Source organism: Lontra canadensis, unplaced genomic scaffold (genome assembly GCF_010015895.1).
Source record: "Lontra canadensis isolate GAN:19392208 unplaced genomic scaffold, GSC_riverotter_1.0 scaffold45, whole genome shotgun sequence".
Lineage (NCBI taxonomy): Eukaryota > Metazoa > Chordata > Mammalia > Carnivora > Mustelidae > Lontra > Lontra canadensis.
This window is the reverse complement of record NW_022631039.1, coordinates 5,235,574-5,261,362: the sequence shown is the minus strand read 5'-3', so window position 1 is coordinate 5,261,362 and position 25,789 is coordinate 5,235,574. Positions and strand designations below refer to the sequence as shown.

General features: G+C 49.7%; 1 protein-coding gene across 11 annotated transcripts in view; it reads left to right on the top strand.

Annotated features, from left to right (window-relative positions):
• Positions 1-23,567, top strand: part of GTF2I (general transcription factor IIi) — a 101,685-nt gene extending 78,118 nt beyond the window's left edge. For 6 of the 11 annotated variants that reach the window (XM_032872408.1, XM_032872403.1, XM_032872405.1 and 3 more), the window contains 18 exons: positions 3,196-3,379; positions 4,609-4,667; positions 7,504-7,575; positions 8,564-8,747; positions 9,362-9,420; positions 9,804-9,878; positions 13,862-13,963; positions 14,487-14,552; positions 14,869-15,052; positions 16,146-16,204; positions 17,031-17,111; positions 17,546-17,629; positions 17,964-18,147; positions 19,336-19,364; positions 20,732-20,773; positions 21,541-21,582; positions 22,274-22,350; positions 23,063-23,567. In XM_032872408.1, coding sequence (XP_032728299.1) covers positions 3,196-3,379; positions 4,609-4,667; positions 7,504-7,575; positions 8,564-8,747; positions 9,362-9,420; positions 9,804-9,878; positions 13,862-13,963; positions 14,487-14,552; positions 14,869-15,052; positions 16,146-16,204; positions 17,031-17,111; positions 17,546-17,629; positions 17,964-18,147; positions 19,336-19,364; positions 20,732-20,773; positions 21,541-21,582; positions 22,274-22,332 — 1,565 coding nt within the window. In that variant the 3' untranslated portion in view covers positions 22,333-22,350; positions 23,063-23,567. Of the gene's footprint in view, positions 1-3,195; positions 3,380-4,608; positions 4,668-7,503; positions 7,576-8,563; positions 8,748-9,361; positions 9,421-9,803; positions 9,879-13,861; positions 13,964-14,486; positions 14,553-14,868; positions 15,053-16,145; positions 16,205-17,030; positions 17,112-17,545; positions 17,630-17,963; positions 18,148-19,335; positions 19,365-20,731; positions 20,774-21,540; positions 21,592-22,273; positions 22,351-23,062 lie in introns of all 11 variants that reach the window. The other 5 variants (XM_032872406.1, XM_032872401.1, XM_032872398.1 and 2 more) reach the window with 1 other exon arrangement.
• The last annotated feature ends 2,222 nt before the right edge of the window (positions 23,568-25,789 follow it).

Sequence of the window (25,789 nt, the reverse complement as noted above, 5' to 3'; positions counted from 1 at the left end):
GCGGTGTGTGGCCTCGTTCCATTGTGCCCTGGAGAAGACCGGAGGCCGTCCTCAGCACCCCAGCTGCCCCACGCGGGGGAGGCTGCATGGGGGGTGGTGTGGCAGCTGGCGCGGACAGGCCCAAGGACCGCAGCGGTTCTTCCTGCTCTGCGGGAGAAGCCATTTGAGTTTTACCGCCCAAAAAGCCAGGTCTCCTGGCTGATGATTCTTACTTGCCCCGTGGTTTCCGAGAGGGGTGCATGGCACTGGGTGTTAGATGTAATAACCCAGCTCTTGGGTACCTCACGGATGGCAGCTGCGAGCTTAGGTCATTGGTGATGTGTTGTTTGCAGAATCCGTGCACTTGCTGTTGACTGTGCTCTGGACGTGGCAGTGGAAGGCAGTGGGGAGAAGTCTGAATTTTAAGTATTTTCTCCTCATCCCTGTCCTTGACTACCCAGTGTGAGTATAGGGCCTTAATGACAAGTTCCGTCCTCCTAGTATGTCTAGTCAGAGATCAGCTAATGAGCGAGAAACCAAAGTGTCTTCCCCACTTTAAAGGTCATTGTATTTCCGAGGCATTTAGTGAAATGAGTCAGGTGGAAGAGGCCACCATAGTGTCATCAGAGCCCAAGGGTATCTGCATGAACAGGTTTAAACTTTGCCCTTCCATGTGGTTCTGGAAGTTGAACTTGGGAAAAGAGTTGGCCAAACCTGTTGGCACCACGGATGCTTGCCATGCAAGCTGACGTTGGCCTTGTGGAAAGAAGAGGCTGTGGACAAGCTCATATACTCATTCACATAAGAGGGAGCCAATGGAAAATGTTCTGGCCTCGTGTCGGAGCTAAGAAAATAAGTAAGAGCTTACCTGTCGCTACATTATAAACAGTAGAAGTCTGGTTCTTTGTTTCTGCTCATGGCCTTGGGTGAGTCTAGGACTGTAAGTACCGTAGAGAGGGTTGCTGCTTCCTCTAAGGTTCCTAAAAGGGAAAGGGGGGAAAGCTTATATTTCTATAAGTGTCAAACATCATAAGTCTAGAAGGTTCCACGGCTTCATCAAAATAGTCCGTTGTAGGCCTTCTGCACCCGTGGACACCTGGGCGCCAGGTGCTGAGAACGCGGCAGAGCCGAAGGCAGTGGGGCGCCCCCAGACACCAGGGGAGAGGTACAGGGCAGAGCCACGGTGAGTACGAAGTATCCGAGGGTGGCATGGGGTCTGGGGACACGAGGCGAGGGGGCTTGTTGTTTTCTCTAGAGGAAGCCTCCCTGAAGACCTTCCCTTTCCCCGTAACGTCTGTTCTTCGTATCTCCACTCCAGCACTTGATTCCTTTTTATTTCATAGGAATTCCATTCGAATCATGACTGTGTTCTTTCTGGCCGTATTTCCCTGGTAATTATTATTCTGTTACGTATCCAGTTGCGCTGTGGATTTCTCCTCGGTGTAAAAGGCTCTGCCGTATTTCTTGAGGGAGTGTTTCTTTTAACAGTCATGATCTTCATCACACTGTGCGGTTCCAAATACACAGTCTTTACTTAGAGCAGAGAGGTCCTGGGCGCCTGGGTGGCTCAGCCGTTTAGCATCTGCCTTCGGCTCAGGTCATGATCCCAGGGTCCTGAAATTGAGCCCGTGTGTCGGGCTCCTTGCTCAGTGGGGAGCCTGCTTCCCCCTCTGCCTGCTGCCCCCACTGCTTGTGCGTTCTTTCTCTCTCTGACAAGTAAATAAATAAAATCTTTTTTAAAAAGCAAACGAGCAAGAGAGGGATCTTGTACTTGGGCCCTTTGGATTCAGTGCTCATGACACAAGGAGGAAGTTAAATGGAAGGCCTTGACCTTTCTTATTAGAGCTGTGTTCCGGAGTGGTTTCAGAGCACGGATTACAGCTGCCATGTTTACACTTTGAAATTCTAATTCTCCACCTGTTCAAAACTGGAAAGTCAGTGCAATGCGTTCCCATGCACCCATTTTTTTTTAAGATTATTTATTTATTTGACAGACAGAGATCACAAGTAGGCAGAGAGGCAGGCAGAGAGAGAGGAGGAAGCAGGCTCCCCGCTGAGCAGAGAGCCCAATGCGGGGCTCGATCCCAGGACTCTGGGATCATGACCTGAGCTGAAGGCAGAGGCTTTAACTCACTGAGCCACCCAGGCACCCCATCCCATGTACCCATTTTTCAGAATCCGTGATCGTGAAGATTGTCCACACTGTTCATCTTTTCCTGTTTTTTTTCCCCTCGGTAGGAACATGAAGCACATCACAGGCACTGCATCGTTTATGTTGTGTTCACGCGCCTCTGAATAGAGCTTTCATTTCTTACACAAGCACCGCGTCGTCGTCACACTTGACACAATTAACCATTCCTTTGTACCTGCTCTTGGACACTCCATCTGCGGGTTTCCTCGTTCATCTGAAAAGTCCCTTTAGAGGTTTTGCTTTGAGGGGCGCCTGGGTGGCTCAGTGGGTTGAGCCTCTCTGCCTTTCGCTCAGATCATGATCTCAGGGTCCTGGGATCGAGCCCCACATTGGGCTCTCTGCTCAGCAGGGAGCCTGCTTGTGATCTCTGCCTGTCGGATAAATTAAAAAAAAAAAAAATCCTAAAAAAAAAAAAGATAAAGGTTTTGCTCTGAATCTGGGTCTAAACAGAACTCAAGCAGTAGCTTTTGGTTGATGGCTGCTTTTCATCTAAACCAGTCTCTGCCTGCTGTTTTTATTTCCGTTCTGTGCATCCTTGGCAGAAGCTACTTTTCAAATACCACATTCATGTAGTTGGGGTAAAGAACATTCATCTCATCGTTGCAGTATAAGTAAAAAGTAGAAACTGTGTGTAGGAGTCACTAGCAGAATTCTCACACTCAGAGCCCAGGTAGCAGCCAAAGTCGGCCTCTGGATGATTTGACAAAGTGGTATTTAACTTTACGTTCTTTATTCTCTGTGGCAGTTCTCTTATCCTGTTTATTTCTTCCCAAAGATACTGAAAAAGCTCTTACAGGATCGTAGAGCTGTTAAGATGGTCTTCGAATCTAGAAGCTTCCCTCCACCAGAAGTTACTTCTTGATCACGGGCCATTCATACTTGCCTTTGCTGTTTCCGTAGTTAGTGTGTATGTTTCCAGAATTTACTTTGCTTTTCAAAAAGTTGACCACTATTTTGCTTTGGATTATACTAAACTCTGATTTCAGCAGGAGCTTAATCTCCTGAACTGTGTTTCCTTTGTAAAGCTGAAGCCTTGGGGAGCACGGAGGCCAAGGCTGTTCCTTACCAGAAGTTTGAGGCACATCCTAATGACCTCTACGTGGAAGGACTACCCGAAAACATTCCTTTTAGAAGTCCCTCATGGTATGGCATCCCAAGGCTGGAGAAGATCATACAAGTGGGCAATCGAATTAAATTTGTTATTAAAAGGTAAGATGATAATCTCCAGAAACAAATGTAATGCTGTCCTTAAGAAAAGATTAATTTCGGGACGCCTGGCTTGCTCAGTCGGTTAAGCGCCTGCTTTCAGCTCAGGTCATGATCCCAGGGATCGAGCCCTGCGTCGGGCTCCATGCTTGGTGGGGGAGCCTGCTTCTCCCTCTCCCTCTGTCTCTCTGTGTGCTCTGTCTCTCTAGCTCTCACTCTCTCGCAATTAAATAAATCTTAAAAAGGGGGGGGGACGCCTAGGTGGCTCAGTGGGTTAAGCCTCTGCTTTCAGCTCAGGTCATGATCCCAGGGTCATAGGATCGAGTCCCCCATCGGGCTCCTTGCTCAGTGGGGAGCCTGCTTCTTTCTCTGCCTCTGCCTGCCTCACTGCCTGCTTGTGTGCTCGCTCTGACAAACAAACAAAAGCAGTTGGTGGGACCACTGACCGGCTCAGTTGGTATGGTGTGCAACTCTTGATTTTGGGTTTGCGAGTTCAAGCCCCACATTGGGCAAAGAACTTGCTTTAAAAATAATAATAATAATTTTGGATTTGCATTTTATTTGATGGAGAGAAAGATCACAGGCAGGTAGTGAGAGGGAGAGAGGGGGAAGCAGGCTCCCGGCTGAGCAGAGAGCCTGATGCGGGGCTCGATCCCAGGACCCTGAGACCATGACCTGAGCCAAAGGCAGAGACTTAACCCGCTGAGCCACCCAGGCGCCCCTGGATTTGCGTTTTAAAAGGATTCTTCTGGCTTGAGTTTGAAGGGTAGTGGAATGGGTGATTTGTGGGGAGGGAGAGGGTGCCGAAGGCCTGTCTTGACTACAGAAGGCTGCTGTGGCGGTAGAATGCATAGCTCTGGCTTATTCCTTGGGGCTTGTGCGTTTGTATGGTCACCAGGTCTCATCGTGTAAGGGAGAGGGCTCTTCAGTTCAGCACAGCTAGATATTTCTGACCGTATTGTGGTGGAGCTCGTGCGGTTTCAGAAGCAGTTGAACGGTTTTGGGGAGACGGCGACTGGTTTCGCACCATTGAGCTTCACGTGCCTTTGAGGACATTTGGTCAGAACCTGAATCTGTGAAAATTGCTATTTTCAAAATAATCGAGTCCTCCGGCTGATTTCCCCCCCACTGGACTGAAGCGTGGTGACGTCATGGACAGCGCCCAGCTGTGTGGGGTGGCCTGTTGGGCACTCCTGCGCGCACTGTTACTCATCCCGCTCGTGTTTTTGCAGACCAGAACTTCTGACCCACAGCACTACCGAAGTCACTCAGCCCAGAACCAACACACCAGGTAAGGTAGCTGTGAGTTCCTTTTTAAAAGCTCAGATCAGCGTTTTTAACAGTCTTTTAAAGTGATGGAACTCATCTTTCTCCCTTTCCCCCAGAAATCGTATGTGGACGCTCAGTACAGGCTCCTTCGTTTATCAGTGCACACCCAGGTAGTTCTGGGAAAGCTCAGGCTTCGAGTTTAGATCCGTGGTGTTCGGTAGAAATACGTGTGTCACGAATGCATGCCACGTGTGTCATTTTTAATATTCCGGTAGCCAGATCTGTGTTCCATGCTGTAATCAAAATCCACAAACACAATAGGTCCAACTTCGGTACGTATTTTTACACTCAGAGTACATCTCACGCGAGGGAAGCACATTCCGAGTCTTGGGTTGTTGCCTGTGGCTGATGTGGCGGAGCTTGCAGACTGACCTTAATCTGTAGTCACTCGGCCCCTGTCCTCTCTGACAGACAGCGCAGTTCCAGCAGCTGCGCTGACCTCATAGCCCAGTGGAACTGGGAGGTCTCAGTCTCCGTTGTGTGAATGAATGGTTTTATTTTCTCCATCTGAACTATAAGGGTGCCTTTATTCCTTTGCCGTCTTTTTGTTCAGCGTGCATAGTGTCAGAAAAAGTGACCGCAGCTTGTGTGTCTTCTACAGACTTCCAGACTTCTGTTGCCAAGAGCTAGGGGGCGTTTCTGAATTCATGCAGTTAATTGTTCTTACAAAATGGCATACAAGAGGGATGCCTTCGTGCCTTAGTCGCTGAGTGTTTGCCTTCAGCTCAGGTCGTGATCCCAGGATCCTGGGATCAGAGCCCCACATCAGGCTCCCTGCTCAGCGGGAGGCCTGCTTCTCCTTCTCCCTCTCCCACTCCCCCTGCTTGTGTTCCCTCTCTCGCTGTCATTCTCTCTCTCTCTGCCAATTAAAAAAAATATATATATATACCCAAGAGGTCTGTACTAGGCCCTGAGGGTACCTGCAGGCAGCCAGTGAAAGCGAGCCAGGATCCCGGAGAGATGGCAAAGTCATTTGTGTTTATGGTGGCATGCAAAATGGTTGAGAAGTACCGTGTGCAGGGGAAGCCGAATTCTCCTGTACCAGGAACCCTGTTGGGGAGAGTGTGACCGTGATGAGAGGCTCTGTCCAAGTCTTCATTTCTCGAGAGAAGCACCAAATTCAAGGTTGTGCTTACGGGATCGCTGGTTGATCATTCTGGTAGCCAACTGCAAACGTGACAGTAGGTTGAGGGAGCCCGGGGTTGGCCATACTTACCTGTGTCGTCCTCTGGCCGAGATCCTTGAAAAGCCTTTCATCCAAGAAGAGTCTCGATGCTCTGAATCATTAATGGTACTTGGCCTCCCACCTTTCTCAGGAGACCGTGGCAGGAGTTAAAGTTGTTGTTCTTCGTTCTAGCAGGACCAGTCATCTGGTCTGCCGATAAACTAGGCATCCCGTTTTTTGCTGGGCTAATGCAAGTCAGACTGCGTAACACAAGTTAGTTACCCCATTAGGAAGGTCTGTGTAATTGTTGGCATGACATGAGATGTCATAAAACTTGTGTGCTTAACGCACGGGGCACTTTGCCCTCAATTCTGTAACAGACACACACAGGTCACGTGGGAGAGAGTCCTGGAGTTGTAACCAGGTGGTTGAGCTTCGAAGGAGCAGATGAGGAAGGGTCACCCGCTTCCTGGGAGGAGTAGTGCAGAGACCTTTACCAGCAGAGGAGGTGTTGGGTGAGGCAGAAAACGGACGAGTGAACAGAAGCTCTTGACCTTGGAGAAGTGGAGTCTCGATGTTTCTTAATACGAATCTTTGGTTTGTACCAGACTTCCTTCCTCTGGCTGAAAGGTTGAGCCACACCACACGAAACACTTGAGATGGTAGGTTTTCTTTTAAAAGTAAGAGTTTTTAAGGTACTTCCCCAAAGTAAAAGTGTATTTACGAGATTTTCCCAAGCCACTGACCTTTAGCAGTATTTCCAGAACTTCCCAGCATGTCCAGACTGCCTCTGTCCACGGGCGCAAATGACTTCTGCCCTGAACGTGATGCTTGTGCTCTGCCCTCCTTTCCTTCTTATTCTTTCTCTCTCTTGCTCGCTCGCTCTCTTCTTTGTCCAGCCCCCCCACCCCCACCCCCATCCAAAGCTCCAGCAAACAAGCCTCGAGTGTCTTTTAAGTAAGTAACATCCTACATCATGTCTTCTGCGGTGGCTCATTTTCCCTTTATTTACGAGGGGGTTGTGGTCTTGAAGCCAGGCTATAGATGTGAGTAGTGTCAGGTCAGAGCTCTGTAGCCCTTTAACGTGCAGCTCTCCCATGTATTTCTGTGATTAGTGGAGTTTCCCTTCCTGTGGATTTCTAGCCACAGGCCAGCCTGGTAACGCAAGGAATGGCTGACAGAAAGTAGATACAGTCGAAGCTGTTCTGTGAACCTCACACGGCCGCTCCTCCCTGCCCTGACAGGGTCCTGTGGCGCTCCTCCAAGGAGGAACCCTCGAAAAACACTATTTAGAGGCTTCTTACGAGCTCGTTCTTTATTTAGTGTGGACCGAAATTTGATTTCTGTCTTCCTGAAGCTCCGGTGTTTGCCAGGTGCAGGGAGTCTCCTCGAGACCCAGAGGTTTTGGGGCGCCGGGGTGGCTCAGTGGATTAAAGACCCAGAGGTTTTGTTTCTAAACAAAATCAAGTTCAGAGCGTCACTGGATTTAACACCGAAAACTAACAGAGTGTTGTATGTCAGGTAGAGCGGAATGTTCTGAAAAGGAACATCACCGGGAGGAACCACATCCAGCCTCCTTCTGTGTCCACACCAAGAAGGAACGTTGTTAATCGTATTTACTTGTGCTTTCTAGTCAAAGAAGACTGGAATGTCAGAATTACCAAGCTACGGAAGCAAGTGGAAGAGATTTTTAATTTGAAATTCGGTAAGTGAAACCCAGTGATTGTGTCTTAGTTTAGAAATCTGAACGGAAGGCGGTGTTCCGTGTGACTCACGGCAGTGGGGCTGTGCGGAAGGAAGCCCCAGAAACGGGGTTTTCGTTGATCTCTGCTGCGTCCGGACGGGAGAGCCAAGGGAGCAGTCGGGGGAAGGCTCGGTTCTGCCGCGCGCTTCGAATCGGGCGGACACCGCAAGTGCAGCGGATACGTCTCCCGCTTGTCCCAGCGCCGGCTTGTCGGCCGCGGATTCCGGGAGCGCGGTCTTGAGGGGGCTTCTGAGGGGACCCGGCGGGCGTGTTTCCGTGGATGGCGCGTGTCCGTCATGGAGAAGGAGGGGAGGAGTGGGAGTGATAGCAGCCCCCCCGGGGCCTTCCCGTCTGCCCTTACTGAACGGTGTTCCTGTGCTGTGTCCCGGATGCCGAGCCTTCCACCTCTGCCTCTGCTCTCGCCAGATGAGCGGCGCTCGGGTGCACCCCGTGCAGCCCGTATCTGTCATCGGCAAGCAGGCTTTCGGGGCGCCGTGGCCCATAGTTACCGATTCTGCCCAGAGCACAGAGATCGTTCTAACAATGGAACTTCCCTCGTGATTGGCTGAAGCGCTAAAATGTTCTTTTTCAAGATCCTGTTTTTTAGGCCCCTTCTTGAGTTTTGCACGATATCCTATGCAAAATGCTTCCAAAAATCGAGTGGGGACTCCCCTTAAGAAAAGAAAACTACTGAGTGGAGATCGCTAGATGGTAGGGAATCTTTGCATAACGCGTTTGAGAATGCCCGGGTGTTAGCTCGACTAACGTGGTGATCACTTTGCAACTGTACAAATACCAAATCATGGTACTTGGTACGCCTGAAACCAGTGTCAGCTACATGTCAGCTATACCTTGATAAAAGGAAACATTTTTAAAAAGAACACAGACAAAAATAAAAGAATACCCATAACATTTTACCTTCCTTGTGTTACGTTCTCTTAACTTCCAGCTCAAGCTCTTGGACTCACAGAGGCAGTCAAAGTTCCATACCCTGTGTTTGAATCAAACCCCGAGTTCCTTTATGTAGAAGGCTTGCCAGAAGGAATTCCCTTCCGAAGCCCTACCTGGTTCGGGATCCCGCGACTTGAAAGGATTGTCCGTGGGAGTAATAAAATCAAGTTTGTTGTTAAAAAGTAAGTTCAGTTTGCCCATATAATCATTTCTGGCGTCAAAACTGTAAAGTTCTGTTTCCATCTGAAGTGTTTTCTGTCTGCGGGTGGCCTTGCCACAATGGGAGAGCTCAGTTCCCATGCACAGGCCCTTTCCTTGGCTTGTCCTTGAACCCGCATAGATTTTTTTCTTCATACAAGAAGGGTGACTGACACCTGCCTCTCAGGGGTAGTGTTCGGCTGGGTCAAAGACATGGTGCTGATGCTTTGCCTTCCTCGTATGTGAATGGAGGATGAGGACAGATTTGTAGCTGCCCCAGTGCTCCTGAGGCAGCCTGGGTTTCTGTGCTTGTGTTTCTTACGTACCTATCTGCAGGGTTTCCGTACTTGCCCAGACTAAACTAGTGTCCGTTAATTTTCACTTCACGGAAGAAGTCATTTACTCTTCACAAAATCATGTAGCAGGTCATGGTGGGAGGGAAAAGTGAGGGTTGTTCTTGTCCATAGTGACAGAACGCGTTGTCACATTACGGCACGATGGTCTTCAGAAAAGAAAATCACTGGTCGTGGTAGCATTTACTAGCTGTGAAGACCAGTAGTATGCTGGGTGTTCTAATATTTCTTGGTTTTCTCTCTAGACCTGAACTAGTTATTTCCTACCTGCCTCCTGGAATGGCTAGTAAAATAAACACTAAAGGTGAGAGATCGCATGCGCTATGTTTCACGTCTGTGCTGTGAGACATTCCCTACTGATATTACCTGAATCATACCGAGTCACGCGCCTAGTGTCTTTTCGGGGCTTTTGGTTTGTTTCTTTGCTTTTAAAGGTACTTTATGTAGTGTGCGCCCCCCCCCCCCAAAAAAAAAAAACATTTCATTGAAAATTCCTGCTTGCCATCCTCTTTATATTGCGTTTCCACAGTGTTGTTGAGACTCTGGTGGAGGATGACCACTTTAATCCTTCAGGTCTCTTTGAAAAGATCCAAACTGTATGAATATTCTGCTTTAATAAAGCATCCCCTTCTGGGTGGTTTTTTTTACCCTCCAATATGCAGAAGTGATCCTGTGCTTCTTTTATAGCCTTGCAGTCGCCGAAAAGACCACGGAGCCCTGGGAGCAATTCAAAAGTTCCTGAGATCGAGGTCACTGTGGAAGGTAAGGCCACTCGGGGGCAGGTTTCTGGTGATTGTCCAGTTCACTAATTCTATCCATTAATTCTTCAGTTTACTGTTCGCTTTTATGCAGATGAATTTTTACAAATCTGGGCTTACACGTGGAGCGTAAAAAACAAAAGAACACACATTATGAGACTGGCTTCTGGGTTTCCTCTTGTCCTTTTTTCATGGATACAAGAAGACTGAGCTCGTGGTTCAGGTGTGCATACTACAGGGCAGGACATACAGGAGATGGGGTACCAGACCGGCCTGGACCCCTTGTCTGCAAACACAGTGTATGTGTTAGGTCTCTTGGTTGGGCGGGAAGAATTTGAAACAAAATGATGCACAGGCTTGAGTGCTAAGAGGTTTGGATTTTTAAGTCTGGGCTCCGTCATTTAGGCAAAGTACTTAAAATCTCTGCTTTAGTTAATATATCTGTAAAATGGTAATAAGAATGGTACTTAGCTCATATGCTGTTTTTTAAAAATTTTTAATCTTTTTTTTTTAAGATTTTATTTATTTGTTCTACAGAGAGAGACACAGCGAGAAAGGGAACGGAAGCAGGATTAGTGGGAGAGGGAGAAGCAGGCTTCCCACCAAGCAGGGAGCCCAATGTGGGGCTCGATCCCAGGACCCTGGGATCAAAACCGGAGCCAAAGGCAGAGGCTTTAACCCACTGAGCCCTTCGGGTGCCCCTGGACATAAGTTTTTAATCTCGATTTCTATTTAGACGGCCTGATTATTAAATACAAATAAATGTATTAACTAGAATGATCTCGTGTAAATGGTGATAACTTTTCTTGCTTTGCAGTAGGATTAGCAGGGGAGACGAGATAGGAATGGGATGCTTTTTAGGTTGGTAATAAACCCATTTATTATACATAGCAGCTTAGAAACCCATTTTGGGGGGAGTTACCTCGGTGGCTCAGTTGGTTAAGCGTCTGCCTTCAGCTCAGGTTATGATCTCGGGAGTCCTGGGATCAAGTTGCGCATCAGGCTCCCTGCTCAGCGGCGATCTGCCTTCTCCCTCTGCCTGCTGCTTCCCCTGCTTGTGTGTGTGTCTGTCTGACAAATAAATAAATACCACCACTAAACCATTGTTTCTAAAATGAAAGAAATACCATTTAAGTGTTAGACCCTCAATTCGCACACTTTATATTTTTGATTTCTGATTGAAAAGGAATGGACTAAGGTCGGTGATGGGTTGGTGAAAAATGGTTTTGAGCTGCCTTCAGATTAACAGAGAATGGGTTTATGTTATGTTCCCCCTGCTGTAGATTTCCTGTGCCACGGTAGCTTTCTGTTCCTTCACCGGGTCTGTAAATGGACTCTGAATTTAAGTCATATTTGTTAAAATACCATAAAGTCGTTGCTAGTATTTTCCCTTGATGTATGTAGTAAAAGCTGTGTCCAGGTCCGGGAGCTTTTTGGCAGTTTAGCGGTGAGGGGAGAGGTATTTTGCCTGCACCGCACTAATAGTGTTTTGTACGTCAGGCTTATTTGGAACTGTTTTGCTTAAAAGATAAATGTATTACATATAATTTATACACAGTAAAATGTAACCACTGCGGTCCTACAGTCTGAGTTTTGGAAAATGTTGGTGCTAGCGTTTGAGTCGGTTTTTGGATCGTCGCCAGCACCCTGCCCCATTCCCCGGGTGCCTCAGCAGCCAGTTGTCCCGGCTGGGCCCAGGCGCAGCCTCGCCCCATCTGCTTTCATCCCACGGAATGCTTTGGCCTGTTCTGGAATTTCGTGTGAATGGAGTCCTGTCGGCTCTGCTCTTTGCGGCTGGCTGCTTTTTCACAGCATAAGGCTTTTTGATCTGCACTCGTGGCATAGCGCCGTGCCCCCTTCTCATGGCGAGCACCCCTCCATGGTGTGGCTTCCCCATGTTTGTTTACATGTTCGTCAGCGGACGTCGGGTCTGTTTCCAGCCTTGGCTGAGAACGAGACTGCGAACGCTGGTGAGCAAAGTGCGGCCTGTGTCCTCTCAAGGAGCAGAGTCGTGGAGCTGTTCAAGGTCCGCAGGGCCGCCCAGCAGTCCTCGCGAGCGGTCTGTCATTTCACACTCCCGCCAGGAGCCGCCGCGTGCCTGGTGCCACCGGTCCTCCCGGTCCTCGGCCCTGTCATCGTTTTAAATTTAGCTTTCCCAGTGGGGGTGGGGTGCTTTTTCACTTCACTGTAAACCGGAATCCTGCCTTATTAATGTAGAATAAGACCTAGATACTTCAGTGAGGTCCATTCTGTCTGCTGCTCCCAAGTCCCTTCCCGTGTCACCCCGTTGTTACTAAAGGCTCGCTTCACCAGCGCGGAGCCTAAGCAGAGGGGTGAGCCGGCTGGCCTTAGTAGCCCGTTGAAGGGCTGCGGGCCTGGGCGGACTGGTGGCCTCTTCGTGGTTGTCCCTCCCGGCGAGCCCAGGCTGCTAGAGACAGCTAGCCTTTGCACACTTGGCTTTCGTATTTGTTCTAGAGAGAGGAAGCACGCACTTGTGAGTGGGGGGAGGTGCGGAGGGAGGAGGAGCCCAGTGAGGGCCTGGTCTCAGAACACTGGCATCCTGACCGGAGCTGAAATCGAGCGTTGGGTGCTTAACCGACGGAGCCGCCCAGGCGCCCCCTTGACGTTTTACAGAGCATGACAGACACATTTCATCTCGAATTCCCCGCTGCCATCCTCCCTCTAACACTCCCGAGGATTCCGAGGCCGTATCTAGGCTGAGTTCAGAAGATGGAAAGTGGCTGTGCGCGTGCCAAGGGCTTGCACTGCTTGAGTCAGGTTCTGGTCCACAGGCACATCAGAGACTAGTGGTGAGGCCTGAGGAGCCAGACCCCGGCAGTTGGGATCCCAGCCGCACCACGTGCTGTGTGCTTGGCTGCAGGCTGCATAGCCCCCGGGGCTCAGGGTCCCCGTGGGTACGGTGGGCATGTGTGTCCTGTGAAAACCCGGTGCGCTCGGGGAAGTGACCAGGCCGTAGCTGTTGGTCGTGTCACTGCAGACGTTGTTCTCCACCGAGGGCAGCATAGGAAGTCGCTAACTCAGTAGCACTGTAGTTCAGGTGAAAGCCCAGAGGGTATTTTTTATTTTTTTTAAGATTTTACTTCATTTGAGAGAGCGTGCCGTGCTGGGTGGGGGAGGGAGAGGGAATCTTCAGCAGTCCCCGCTGAGCCCCGCACAGCCCGGGGCAGGGCTCCGTCCTAGGACCCTGAGATCATGACTTGAGCCGAAATCAAGACTCAGAGGCTTAACCAACTGAGGCACCTGAAAGCCCAGGGTCTATACAGATACTCTGCAAAGTGGGAAATTTGGAGTTGGAAGAGCTATCTCTAGAGTGCTGGTTATTTTCTTAACAGATTTGAAGATACTTAATTTCTTCTTCTTTTCCCATTACTTTGGCTGTTATGTTTTTAAAAATTCTTCAGATTAAAATAAACTTACTACTTAAGCATTAGGTGACCTCTGCATAAAGCGGAGTCAGGGCTTGGGATTTATAAGAATAACTTAAACAAATAGCTCTTTTCATTCAGTGGAACAACAACCAGTTTCCCACAACACTGTTTCTGATTTGTACTAAGAATTCAGGGGGGTGTGCAGAATCAGCTGCAGAATCGGAAGGAAGCCTTCTCGTGGAGACGGCACACCCATTCCCGAAGCTGTCGTTGTTCAGGGGTTGAGAGGAAAACACACAAGCAAACATAGCTACCCCAAAATTAGATGGCTCCAGAAGGTTCTGTCGGAGCATTAAGTGAATTGAAAATTCGTCAGATCTTCCAGAAAGCTAATTCTGTTCGAGGCGAAAATGGCTGAATGCAGGGACGGAAGTGGAAAAGTGGATGGAGAATGTGGTGGGGGCCTCGGTGCCCGCTGCACTGCAGAGTTTGTGTACAGTCTGAACTTGACACGGGTGTTCAGGGAAACACGAGCGATACTGACACATGATGAGGTGCGTGTATTGATTATGATTTTTTCCTTCTAATTCTTCTTTAGGCCCTAATAACAACAACCCTCAAACCTCCGCGGTTCGAACCCCTACCCAGACTAATGGTTCTAATGTTCCCTTCAAGCCTCGAGGGAGAGAGTTTTCCTTTGGTAAATAAGAATTTTATTTTTCTTAATTCCACCATTTTATGTGAAAGGAACCAATACAATCGCTGTATTTTTCTAGGTGAATTGTTCTTTCTTAGGTTAGTAGGTGTATATGAGCTATGAAAGGTACTATAATAGCTACTTAGCCCCTCTGTGCTTCAGTTTCTGGATTGGGGAAATGGGTATACTGTTACTTCCTGCCTCGTGGGGTTATTATGAGGAGTATAAGTACTAAGTTATTTCAAGGGGAGAACCATACCTGGCACACTGAGGGGGCTGTCCTTGTTTTTTGGGAGGTTTCTTGGTTTTCATTTGTTTTTGACTTTAGTCTATGTCATTTATTTGTTGCCAGTGTTTTAGTAATACAGTGAAACGGTTTAATAATGTAGAATTAGAGTAGTTGCCAAGACACGACTGTGCTAAAAACCCATGTCTTTTTTCTTAAAGATGCACAGTGAAATAAGTTGTTGAGCAGAGATGTATTTTGCCAAGTAATGCTAGTAACTGTCTTGTTCTTCACTTGCAGAGGCCTGGAATGCCAAAATCACGGACCTAAAACAGAAAGTTGAAAATCTTTTTAATGAGAAATGCGGTAAGTTTATTTTGAAGAGTTAGTACTAAAATATATGGTAGCCTTTTCCCGGTAGGAGAGTGGGAGCAGAACACAGCCTCGAGCGTTACCGCCATGGGCGACCCCGGTCTCCTGCGGGCGTGGGCCCGCCTTTTCTCCCACTCCTCTGAGCACTGCAGCATGGAACACGTTTTTCTAAAATTGAAAGTAATACAGCCCCCCCCCAAAAGATATAATTTTAGTACCTGCAAAATGTAATTTTAAGAGGACTTTTTTAAAAAGGGTGAGTTTTAAAACGGGACTGTGAGAAGGAAAGGAAACGTCTGTGTGTGTACAGGTGAAGCTCTCGGCCTCAAGCAAGCTGTGAAGGTGCCCTTTGCGCTGTTTGAGTCTTTCCCGGAGGACTTCTACGTGGAGGGCCTGCCTGAGGGTGTGCCCTTCCGACGGCCGTCGACGTTCGGCATTCCAAGGCTGGAGAAGATACTCAGAAACAAGGCCAAGATTAAGTTCATCATCAAAAAGTAAGCGCAGTGAGCTGAAAGGAGCCTGGCCGTGAGGTGGTGGCGCCGTGACGTTGGCACGTTGGGACTGGGCTTCCCCTTTGTGCCAAGCCCTGGTTAGCTCTAGGAGTCAAAGAAGAAAGCTCTTTGAGCTGTGTTTCTGTAGCTCTTCTAAGTTTTTCATGATCGGTTATAAGAGGGAAGGGGGGCTGTGGCTTGTCAGAGGGATAACCCCTTGACCTTGCTGAGTATACCGCTGTCTTACCGTTAACGGTGCTGCTGGGGTCTAAGCAGTTGTTCGGTTTTGTGAAGCCCCGTGATTTCTCCAGCTTACAGAATATTTTCTCTTTCTGTCTTTAAGTTTATTTATTTTTTTAGTAATTTCTACACCCAAGCTGGGACTTGAACTCACGACCACGAGATCAAGAGTCGGAAGTTCTTCCAACCAAGCCCGGCAGGCGCCCCCAGAATATTTTAAATTTCAGTTGGCTTTGGAGGTCTATGAATTAGGCCAACACAGTTGAAATGGATGGGAATGATCAGAAATTAAAAATATATGTTGATGCTCAAGAATTATATGAAATTAATGGAAGTGAATTTTAGGCTATTAACGTTTGCTTTTGAGTCACACAGCAGAATTGTCAAATGCTCATAGCCAACACTGCCAACCAGGATGGCCACCTCTTGTACTTCTGACCAGGTCTGGAGAGGTCTGGCAGTAGCTAAGCCCTCTGCTTCTGTGTCTTCCTAGAGAAAGACCTCGTGCTCGAGTTTTCACAAGTTTGTTTTCTGTTTCCATGCTGCCCCCATGCAGCGTGTTCCCTGTTTCCATTCTCAAGTCTAGCACTGGATCCTTCCAGGATACGGTGGAAACCACGGGCCCGGGAAGCTCGTCGAAGCTGGTGGAGCTCATTGGTGCTGTGACCATGAGCAGAGCGGGGTTTTCCCTAGATGTTTCTTTAGACGAGGGACTTGTTCTTTCTGTTCTTACGTTACTAAGAATTGAATGTATATATACAAAAAATAAATGGTTTTATAAAATCTTTGTTTAACTTTTAATGTTTTACTCTGGGATTATTAGCACACATGTTTTTTTCTCCTTCCTGTTTTTCAGGCCTGAGATGTTTGAGACCGCAATTAAGGAGAGCACGTCCTCCTCAAAGAGCCCTCCGAGTGAGTGTCCTTGCTGCAGAAAGTGTGCGGTGGGAAATGGATGTTGCAGCAATGATTTTTTAAAAAATCATTGAAAGAACAGCTACTGAGTTAAAACCAGGAAGTTCATTAAAAGTTGTGGTTTTGACTGCTTTACAATTTTGAGTTTATTTATGAGAATGTTTACGTGTCTGCTGCTATACTGAGCACAGCGACAAAGAGAAAAGAGTGGGAGGGGGCAGTCTTTCAGGAAACTTGATCCCTCAGAGTGACAAAATATACCATCAAAAGGACCAGCCCTGGGGCACCTAGGTGGCTCAATCGTTGGGCGTTTGCTTTCGGCGCAGGTCGGCGCAGGTCATGATCCCGGCGTCCTGGGATCAAGCCCCACATTGGGCTCCCTGCTCAGTGGGAAGCTGGCTTCTCCCTCTCCTGCTTACCCTGCTTGTGTTCCCTCTCTTGCTGTGTCTCTCTCTGCCAAATAAATAAATAAAATCTTCAAAAAAAAAAAAAAGGGAGCAACTTCTCAAAATTGGGTTAAATACTATCTTGTGTCATTGGAATTTTAAGTGCGTCAGTAGAGCTGATTTTTTTTTGTTTGTTTTTTAGTTTATTTATTTGACACACAGAGAGAGAGATCACAAGTAGGCAGAGAGGCAGGCAGAGAGGGAGGGGGAAGCAGGCTACCCTCTGAGCAGAGAGCCCGATGTGGGGCTCGATCCCAGGACCCCGAGACCATGACCTGAGCCGAAGGCAGAGGCTTAACCCACTGAGCCACCCAGGTGCCCCAGTAGAGCTGCTTTAATTACAGTTTATGTGTGTTCTAATCCGAACTTTCTCTTTTAAGGAAAAATAAATTCGTCCCCGAACGTTAATACTACTGCATCAGGTGTGGAAGATCTTAACATCATTCAGGTGACGATTCCAGGTATGGTTTCTCTGCCTTTCTCTTGGTGGAGTTTTCCGAGTTTGGGTTTTCACTTGACTGACTCGGGTTCCTGGGGCTCGCTCCGTGCCATGTTGTGCCCCTGCCCACCCTGCCGGGAGCACTCACCAAACACATCACCTGACCCGTTCCTTTCCAGAAAGCTCTACGCAGTTACCAGACACAGCAGGAGCTAGTACCTAGTGTTTTGTTTAGGAAATCTGGACAGGAGGGCCGGCAAAGCTCCTTGTAACAGGAACAAAGGCATAGCATTTTCAGTTTGTTAGAGTCAAATCAGATACATCATTTCAATCTTAATTAGTGTAAGATACTTAAATTGTCCCAAAACATGAAACGAGTTCACTCAGAGCACCAAAAAATGGACTTGGAATTAAAATTGCATTATTGAGCTATGGCCGTCTTCTTGCTCTTTCCAGATGATGATAACGAAAGGCTGTCAAAAGTTGAGAAAGCGAGACAGCTCAGAGAGCAAGTGAACGACCTCTTCAGTCGGAAATTTGGTGAGTTTGGCGTTTGCCATAAGCGCGGACATTTCCTCCCGGCGAGCGCTGGGCAGTAGATTGCTGTCGTCTTCCTGTGTAAAAGGAAGTGAAGTTGAAATGCAAGCGTTCTTGCAAGGGTTTTTCTAAAGTTTTTTCCTAAGGAGACCTTAGCTGTGTTAGACCCTCAATGATGGTCGCCGTCCAAGTGAGTAGAAGTGAGTTCGGAGGTAGGGTTTGGCGTGTACCGTGACTGTCATTAGCTGCGGGGACTGTCCTTAATGCTGCTCGTGTGTTCTCCTCACTCCGGGGGTGATAGCTGATCTGTGCTTTTGTGCTGTTTGTCTTGTCCTAGGTGAAGCTATTGGTATGGGTTTCCCTGTGAAAGTTCCCTACAGGAAAATCACCATTAACCCCGGCTGTGTGGTGGTGGACGGCATGCCCCCCGGAGTGTCATTCAAAGCCCCCAGTTACCTGGAAATCAGTTCCATGAGAAGGATCTTAGATTCGGCTGAGTTCATTAAATTCACAGTCATTAGGTAAGCGGGTCTTCCCTGCTTGTTCGTAAGAACGAACCTGTCGATCGTGAGGCTGAGTCGTCTTCCAGAATGTATTCCTGGGTAATGACAGAACCACGTTTTCCATGCAGGAAGGGGACACACAACACCCTTGAGTTCTTCTACCGTGAGATTCTCTTTTCCCTAGGCTGACTCCTAGTTGTCCGGTTTTGAAGGCAGGGGGTTAGCGAACCTTTGCAGGCCGCTGCCTGTTCTTATAAAGCCTTTTTAGAACACGGCAGTGCAGTTGGTGGTGCACAGCGCCTGCCGCTGCTTTCAGCTTGCAGGGTGCAGCGGAGCAGCTGGGGCAGAGACAGGATGGTCCGCAAAGCCGAAAGTACTTAGCGGCTCACCCAGGACAGAAAACGGTGGCTAGCCCGTGCCTTGGGAGTGTCAGCCCAGCCTCAGGGCAGATAGGGCTCGGATCCCAAGTCAGCCAGGTCATTCTGTCTCCTTGCCTGTACCTGACGAGCTGTGCTCGTCCCCTTTGAGAATGGGCTCCTGATCACGGAACGGGGATGATGATTTTTCCCGTACTCTCGCCTGCGTCGCGAGGTTACGTTTGTTGATGCTGTGTGTCCCAGGAGGCGTCTAGCAGGCGTCCTCTTTTCCGTCCGCCTGACCAAGAGTCCTTGTAGTCTTCACCCTTGCAGCTCCCCAAACCATCCCTGTCGCTAAATCTTCCCAGCACGTCCACTGTTAAGTTCACGGTTTCTAGTACCCGTCACTTCAGACCGGCTCTCGGAATAGCTCATGCGGTAACCTCCCGAGGCTTTCCGTCCTGCGCTTATCTTCTGCCAGTGCCCTTTCCCTAAAAACCCCATTTTTGTCCCACTTAAGCCATGCCCAGGGTCTGTGCTCTTCTCCAGGGGTCGGGGTAAAAGCGCGTTTCCACTAGGCCCCGACACTGAAATTCCTGTGTTCTTTTTTCTTGGCTCTTGTGGTGTTCACCATCTTTAGTGCGGCCTTTTCTGGTGATGGTCTGTGGTAGTTACTCATATGTCTGTCTGTTCATAGATTAAAAAGTGTAAGATTGAAACGTAGTTGGATAACATTGCTCATTCTAACACGTAAGTGACGTGAGTTAAATACTAGTTCAGTAAACCGAATATATGTGTAAATTCTCGTAGAGCAAAAATTAACTGTTGTATAATTTGTTTCTCTCTTTAGACCATTTCCAGGACTTGTGATTAATAACCGTGAGTAGATTTCATGAAATCTTTTCCTTTCTTCTTTTCTGGGGAGTGGGAGACGGTGCGCGGGCTCTTGGCTCACAGAATGTGGTGTTGTACGTCACATTACGTTTTGGTGTTTTAGCCCCACTGCCAGCGCACCAGGCGCTTTTCTACAAGTAAAACGGGGTTAGGTGCTTGGCCGTTAAAATCCCAGGCTGTTCCTTCATCAGATGCTGATACTAGTCCCCCTTTGGAGAGTCTCTGAGCAGCTTAAATGACTCACTTGGCGTCAGACATCTTACATAGGGGTCCGCGAGCTCCTGCTTGTTTGTAAATAAAGCTTCATTAGAACATTCCTGGCTTCCTTGCTTCGGGCGGGGCTGGCAGGCCGCGAGAGACCGCTGGGACCTGCAGAGCCTGAGATCCGTTGACTAGCGCCTGGTGAGAAAGCGTGTTGAGCCCAACCTGGAGCCTGCTCGGCGCGCTCCTAAGGACAGTCTGGATTCGGCGTGACTGCCGCGTGACTGCTGCTCGCTGCTCTTGGTCTGAGCCCGTGTCTGGCGCAGGTTGGGCCCCCATGTGTTGTTGCCCCGACAGATACACGTGGTTTTCCAGTTCCCTGACGTTCGTAACATTTAAAATCGTATTTTCAGCCAGTACTTCGTGAACGTTTTTCAGAAGTGAGAGTTCTCGTCCCCCCAGTACCGTCAGAGCTCTCTTCTGGTTGCTGTCCTGACTCTGACACCCGTCTGCGCTCAGTACTCGCTTCCGGGTGTGCACTGGGAGAGCGGACGCCTCTCCAGTGTCATGTTCTGGAGTTTTGGGGGCCCCTGGAGCAGCAGAGGGCCCCCCCCCGGGCAGTCCGGCCGTCACCGTCGGTGCCCCCGCCCCCCCGTGCCGCGTTGCGCTGGTTGCGCTCTTTGGGGCCTTCGTGCTTCAGAGCCATAGGTTTTGTTACCTTCTGCTTCCGAAGTCTGGGGTTTCCCTCTGTCATGAAACATACTCATTTGGTTGTACCCCTAAACCGTGCACTCCCTCTCTGAAGGTTGTGTTTTTATTATCGTGTCTGCCCTGGCCAGTACGTGGTCCCCAGCAGTGTCGGTAAGGAAGGAGAAGCTAGGCCTTGCTTCGCAGATTTTCGCTGCACTTGGTGACAGTCCGCTTTCGCCACGCCAGGGAGCCGCGTGGTGGTGTGTGCTAGAACTTCCTGAATGAGTCACTCTGCGGGACGCACCAGAGCTCTTCATCCGCGTTCCCTTCTTGTCATCAGGAAAATCTTGCCTTTGCGGCAAGGTCAAAGCAGCCCAGTAGAGAACGTCTGTAAACGTGCTTTTCCGTTGTGACCGCCTGTCGTTGTGTTACTGTTAAAATGAATCTGCTTTTGTTTTCAGAGTTGGTTGATCAGAATGAGTCAGAAGGCCCAGTGATACAAGGTAAATCAAGCAGGTCAAACAGAAATACCCCGACTTTCGCGATACAGTGGGTTGCATGAAATGAGGGGGGCCTCACTTGCTTACATGTGCTGACTTCGGGGAAAGTCATTTACACACCCAGACTTCGTGCGTTTGACTCCCGTGTTCGGAGGCCTGTACGTGCTCAAGCCCTGGGTCCTAAGTGAGAGCTGTGGGCCACATGTCATTTGACCCCCCCCGTCCCACTCAGGCAGAAAGGAGGTCAGGAACCCTAGGAGGCCAGTGTTGTAGAGTGTAGTAATTTTTTTAGCGACGAGTGTGTCTTTCTAACTTTACCCCTTTACGCCATTCATGTCAGAGGCTCGTTAGCCTAGTTGTGTCGGGTGTAAATTGTGACTTGAAACATTCTTAGAAACCAGCCTGGAGGCCGGCCACCGTGATCCAGTTGAAAACAATGAAAGGCTTTTATTTTATCAAAAAGGAATCCACAGGATGGTGGGAGAGACCTGAAAAGGAACTTCTTTCTTGTTAGAGCTGTGTTAATTACGGTTGTTATTTAAGACTTGGGGTGCGTGAGGTAACTTAATACGTGTCCGTAAGGAGATTTGGGGGGGAGTCTGGTGGATCATCACGTTTAAGCGCAAGACGCTGTGGCTGCTATTGGATCTGGGACTTGTCTTTGTGTACATTCTCTGGAGAACTTTGTCCTTGCTTCCTCTAGGCCCTTTAAGTAAGTGAGAGCGACTTTAGAACAGTGTTAGAGTAAATCTTCCTGTGTTTTTCTTCAGAATCAGCTGAGCCCAGCCAGTTGGAGGTTCCTGCGACAGAAGGTAAAAAGGGTTAGTCCAGCTGCCAGACACTGAAGTCCCTTAAGAATGTCCTCAGGATGGGGCACCTGGGTGGCTCAGTGGGTTAAGCCTCTGCCTTCGGCTCAGGTCATGACCTCAGGGTCCTGGGGTCGAGCCCCGCATAGGGCTCTCTGCTCAGCGGGGAGTCTGCTTGTCCCTCTCTCTCTGCCTGCCTCTCTGCCTGCTTGTGATCTCTGTCTGTCAAATAAATAAATAAAATCTTTAAAAAAAAAAAAAAGAATGTCCTCAGGACAAAAGATCAAGTGTGGTTTCCACGCCATTTCCCTAAGTCCCTGTGGTTGCATTTCTTTTGTCTCTGGGGGAATCGGTTCTGTCGTTTACATCCAGAAACGGTCGTGTTAGCAGTGACTTGTGGTTCTTCTGCTCTGTTTTCCCCATGTGACTCTTAATGAATCCTGAACCAGTGCAATGACTACTTTCTAACCCAGATTTTTAAACAGATAAGTAGTAAGTGTTTGTTACCTTGAGATTTTTCAGTAACACAATTTAGAACTGATTGCTGGAGGACCGTTGTCTCTGGCAATGTTATCTTCAGTGTCTTACGGTTCCTATGAAATCATTTCAGTGCGGAGTTTGGTAGGAGTGGGTTTATAATCCTACAGATTTGCATTCATAGTGCAATTTACCAGTTCCCTTTTGTTTTTCTTGATAGAAATAAAGGAGACTGATGGAAACTCTCAGATCAAGCAAGAACCAGACCCTACGTGGTAGACCTCTTCCCCTCCTAGGGTAAATCAGCTTCTGTGTCCGGGATGCCATCTCGTGTTCGTCTGCACCCGCCTGCGCGTTCAGAAGCTAGTGTGTTTTCCCTGCTTCGGCCACAAATGGTGCCCCCCACCATCAGGTCATAGGAGGTCACGCGTAAGCCCTACTGGGTGCTTTGAGTTAGAGGATCAAACAGAGGGATGTTCCTTAGATCAGTATTTGTGAGTCAAAAATGTAAAAGCTCTTTTGTCCTAAAAGGAAAATGTTTTGTTTCTAATCTATAGGGTAAATCTCACCCCCTCCATTGGAGTACACTCCGAGCCCGTATCACTGCACTGACAAAAATAGCATTGCCGAGTCTGGCTGAGATGCACAGTCCACTGGGCATCTTGCGTAATGAACCTGCAGCCTTGAACTTGGTCGGGTTGTTAACAGGAGAGGCAGCTCTACACCAGGAGTCTGCCCGCTTGGTTCTTTGATCCCGTCGAACCTCGCTAAGGCCGAGCTGTTGAATAGTGATGGTGGCTGTGGGGTCAGGGTCTTACTTCACAGTAGGTGCTCCGATCTGCACCTGCTGGCGCGCTTTTTTATACAGAGACCTTTTCTTGTCTGGGAATTTGCCGTTTACCGTCCGTTCATGGACTTAGTGCTGATTGAGTTTGGCTTTTGCCAGTGTTAACGTCCTGTATCCGGAATAACCTGGTTTCTCGCTTGTCTGTTTTGTCTCCTTTTGTAGCCTAAAGTGTCAGTGGGTGAGAAGAGCTTTTCGGACCTGTTACTGCCCCAAGCCGTGTAATATACTTGTATAACAGAAATACCTTCTATACAAACCTTTTTTTCTACTTTTAGATAGAAATGTCTACTTTTTCAGCAGTTCTGTGAATTGAATTAAAGAGCAGAGTGACTGTAGATTCGGAATGGCTGGTTTACTTCGGAATGTATTATAAGGATTTTACAGCAATGCTGGAAAACGACAGGGAAAATGACAGGGATGAATCTCATCAGATTTTTTACGTATCGGCGGAGCCTTCGGCTAACGGTGTTTATTTTCCAATCAAGCGAAGATCTCTCCCACTGGAACATCTCAACTCCTGCGGTGAAGCAACACCTGTGATCGTACAGTCCTTTCAGTTTTTCTATTTGAAAAATCATTTAAGTGACCCTTTTGTTCACGGCTCTCCTTGACGACGGAGTGAACACTTAGTATCTGTATATTTGACTAAACCTTTTCCTAAGTGATCTATCATGGTTCCTATGTTTTTTGGTTTTTTTTTTAATCCTAATTAAAAAACCACCCTCTGGATCCCTAACAAGCCGGTGAGAGGTTAGTGTGTCAGCGTGTGGCCTAGAGACACGGTACCGGGAGTCTCTTCCACGGTGACGTCGCATCCAAGTGACACGCGGGGGCGGCCCAGCGGCGTCGGGTCAGGTGCGAGGGTTGGGCCGGGCCCCGGGGACAGACGCTCAAGCCTCGCTCTCCCGGAACCCGTGGTGCTGTGGGTTTCTGGATCGCCGCCAGCTCGGATCAGCCTGCAGGGGTTCCGTCGCCGTCGCCGTTTTGGAACTCGGGTGCGGGGCGTGCGGCCGGAGCTCAGGGCTCGCCCTCCGGTACCCCGCGCCCCCAGTGGGAGGGTCTTCGGCGGTTGGATTTCGCAGACAGCGAGAGTTGTAAAATACCAGCTATGAGAAGCTAGAGTACGTGATGGCATAGAGTCTTCGTTAGCTTTATCACAATATTCACGATGGAGAATTATATTACATGGTAGCAGAAATAGGCATTTTTATGTGTTGCTTATATTTTACCTCAAATTAAATTGTAGATATAGGGTAATAAATAAAATCCATCCATGCCTTTCACACACTAATTCATTTCTTCCGAAGGTGTTTTCGTGGTCGCGTGTGGGGACGGGGTGCGGGGGCTCGGCGGTAGCTGAGGGCGGTGCGGGCCGGGCGGCGCGGGTCTGGGCGGCCCGAGCCCCGCCCCCCGCGCCGGCTCCCGCCCCGGGTGAGCACGTGCGCGCGCGCAGGTCACGTGGGGGCCACACACGCTTTTTTTTTTCTTTTTTCTGTCCTCGCAGCGTGGCCTCTGCCTCTCCCCTCTCCGCGACCCGTGTGTGCTCAGGGAAGGCAGGGCTGCCCGCCCGCCCGCCGACGGGGTGCCGGCCGCTCCGGCAGGTCTCCTGCTTCCTCGGAGGCCTTCCTGAGGTGGGCGCGGCCCGAGCTCGGCCTTGTGCCCTTGTCCCCAGCGCCCATCCCCGCCGTTCCCGAAAGCGCCGTCCAACGGCCGCGTTCAAAAGGAATTGAGCACCTGCGCCTAACACGTGGCAGACCCCGGGATTCCGGACCCGGGATTATGGACCCGGGATTACGGACCCCGGGATTCCGGACCCGGGATTATGGACCGGGGATTCCGGACCCGGGATTATGGACCGGGGATTACGGACCCGGGATTACGGACCCCGGGATTAGGGACCCGGGATTATGGACCGGGATTCCGGACCCGGGATTCCAGGCGCAGCAGGGAGCCGTGCTATCTGTCCGACCTGAGCGCCCCACGCGCTTCCCGGCTCCTCGTGTTGTCAGCCTCTGCTTGTCCTTGTCTGATGTCACACCTGCCGAGCGTGTGTACCCTGGACAGACCGCCCAGAGTCCGCGCGACGGCCACCTCGTCACTTTGGAAAGGTCTAGGGAACGCTCTCCTGGCCGGTCCCCCTTCCCTCGTGACCCAGCAAGCCTAGTTTCCAGAAGTGCCGGCTCTCCCGGGGGGCGGGGGGCGCCGTCCCGGCCCGTCCTGGAGGAGCAGCTGGTGAAACGCGCGGTTCTTACCGCTCACCGCGGGTCTCCAGAACCTTCCCGCCTGTTAGCGCCAGGCCCCTGCGAGGGTTCTGCCTTTCCAGATGGCCTCCCTGCCCAGAGGGCCGCCCTGGCTTTGTTGAGGGAGGGGGGATCCCAGCCCCGGTGGCCCAAACCTGAAGCCCTCGGCTCCCGGGGTCGGCGAGCGGGCGGGCAGTGGGCACATAAACGGGGCCACAGATGGCGGGACCCTCACAGGCAGTGGGGGGGACTCCGTGTCCCCGCCGAGATCTTTGTCAGGTCACTGAGGACTGACGGGAGAATGAAACGGCGCAAATAGGTCTCGTCAGTAATTCCCACAGGCTTAGTGTTTCTGAAACGGCCTCCTTATTCCGTAAGTTTCTGTTAAACGGGTTTTATCAGGGACCGTAGTGATGAGGAACACCGTTTGTTGACCACGTCCAAGCTCTGCTTCGGGACAGCTGTTAACCTTGAGGAAATTTCCATCAGGAAAACAGTACACGCAAGTGGACACCCCGGGACTGGGACTCAGGACCCCCACGCAGAGTCCAGCCAACTGCTGACCGGCCCCCGGCCCCCCACCTTCCCAGCTCCCCACCCTCCAGTTCCTGGAGTCTTTGGGAGGGAGGACCCGGGGAAGGGCCGGCGC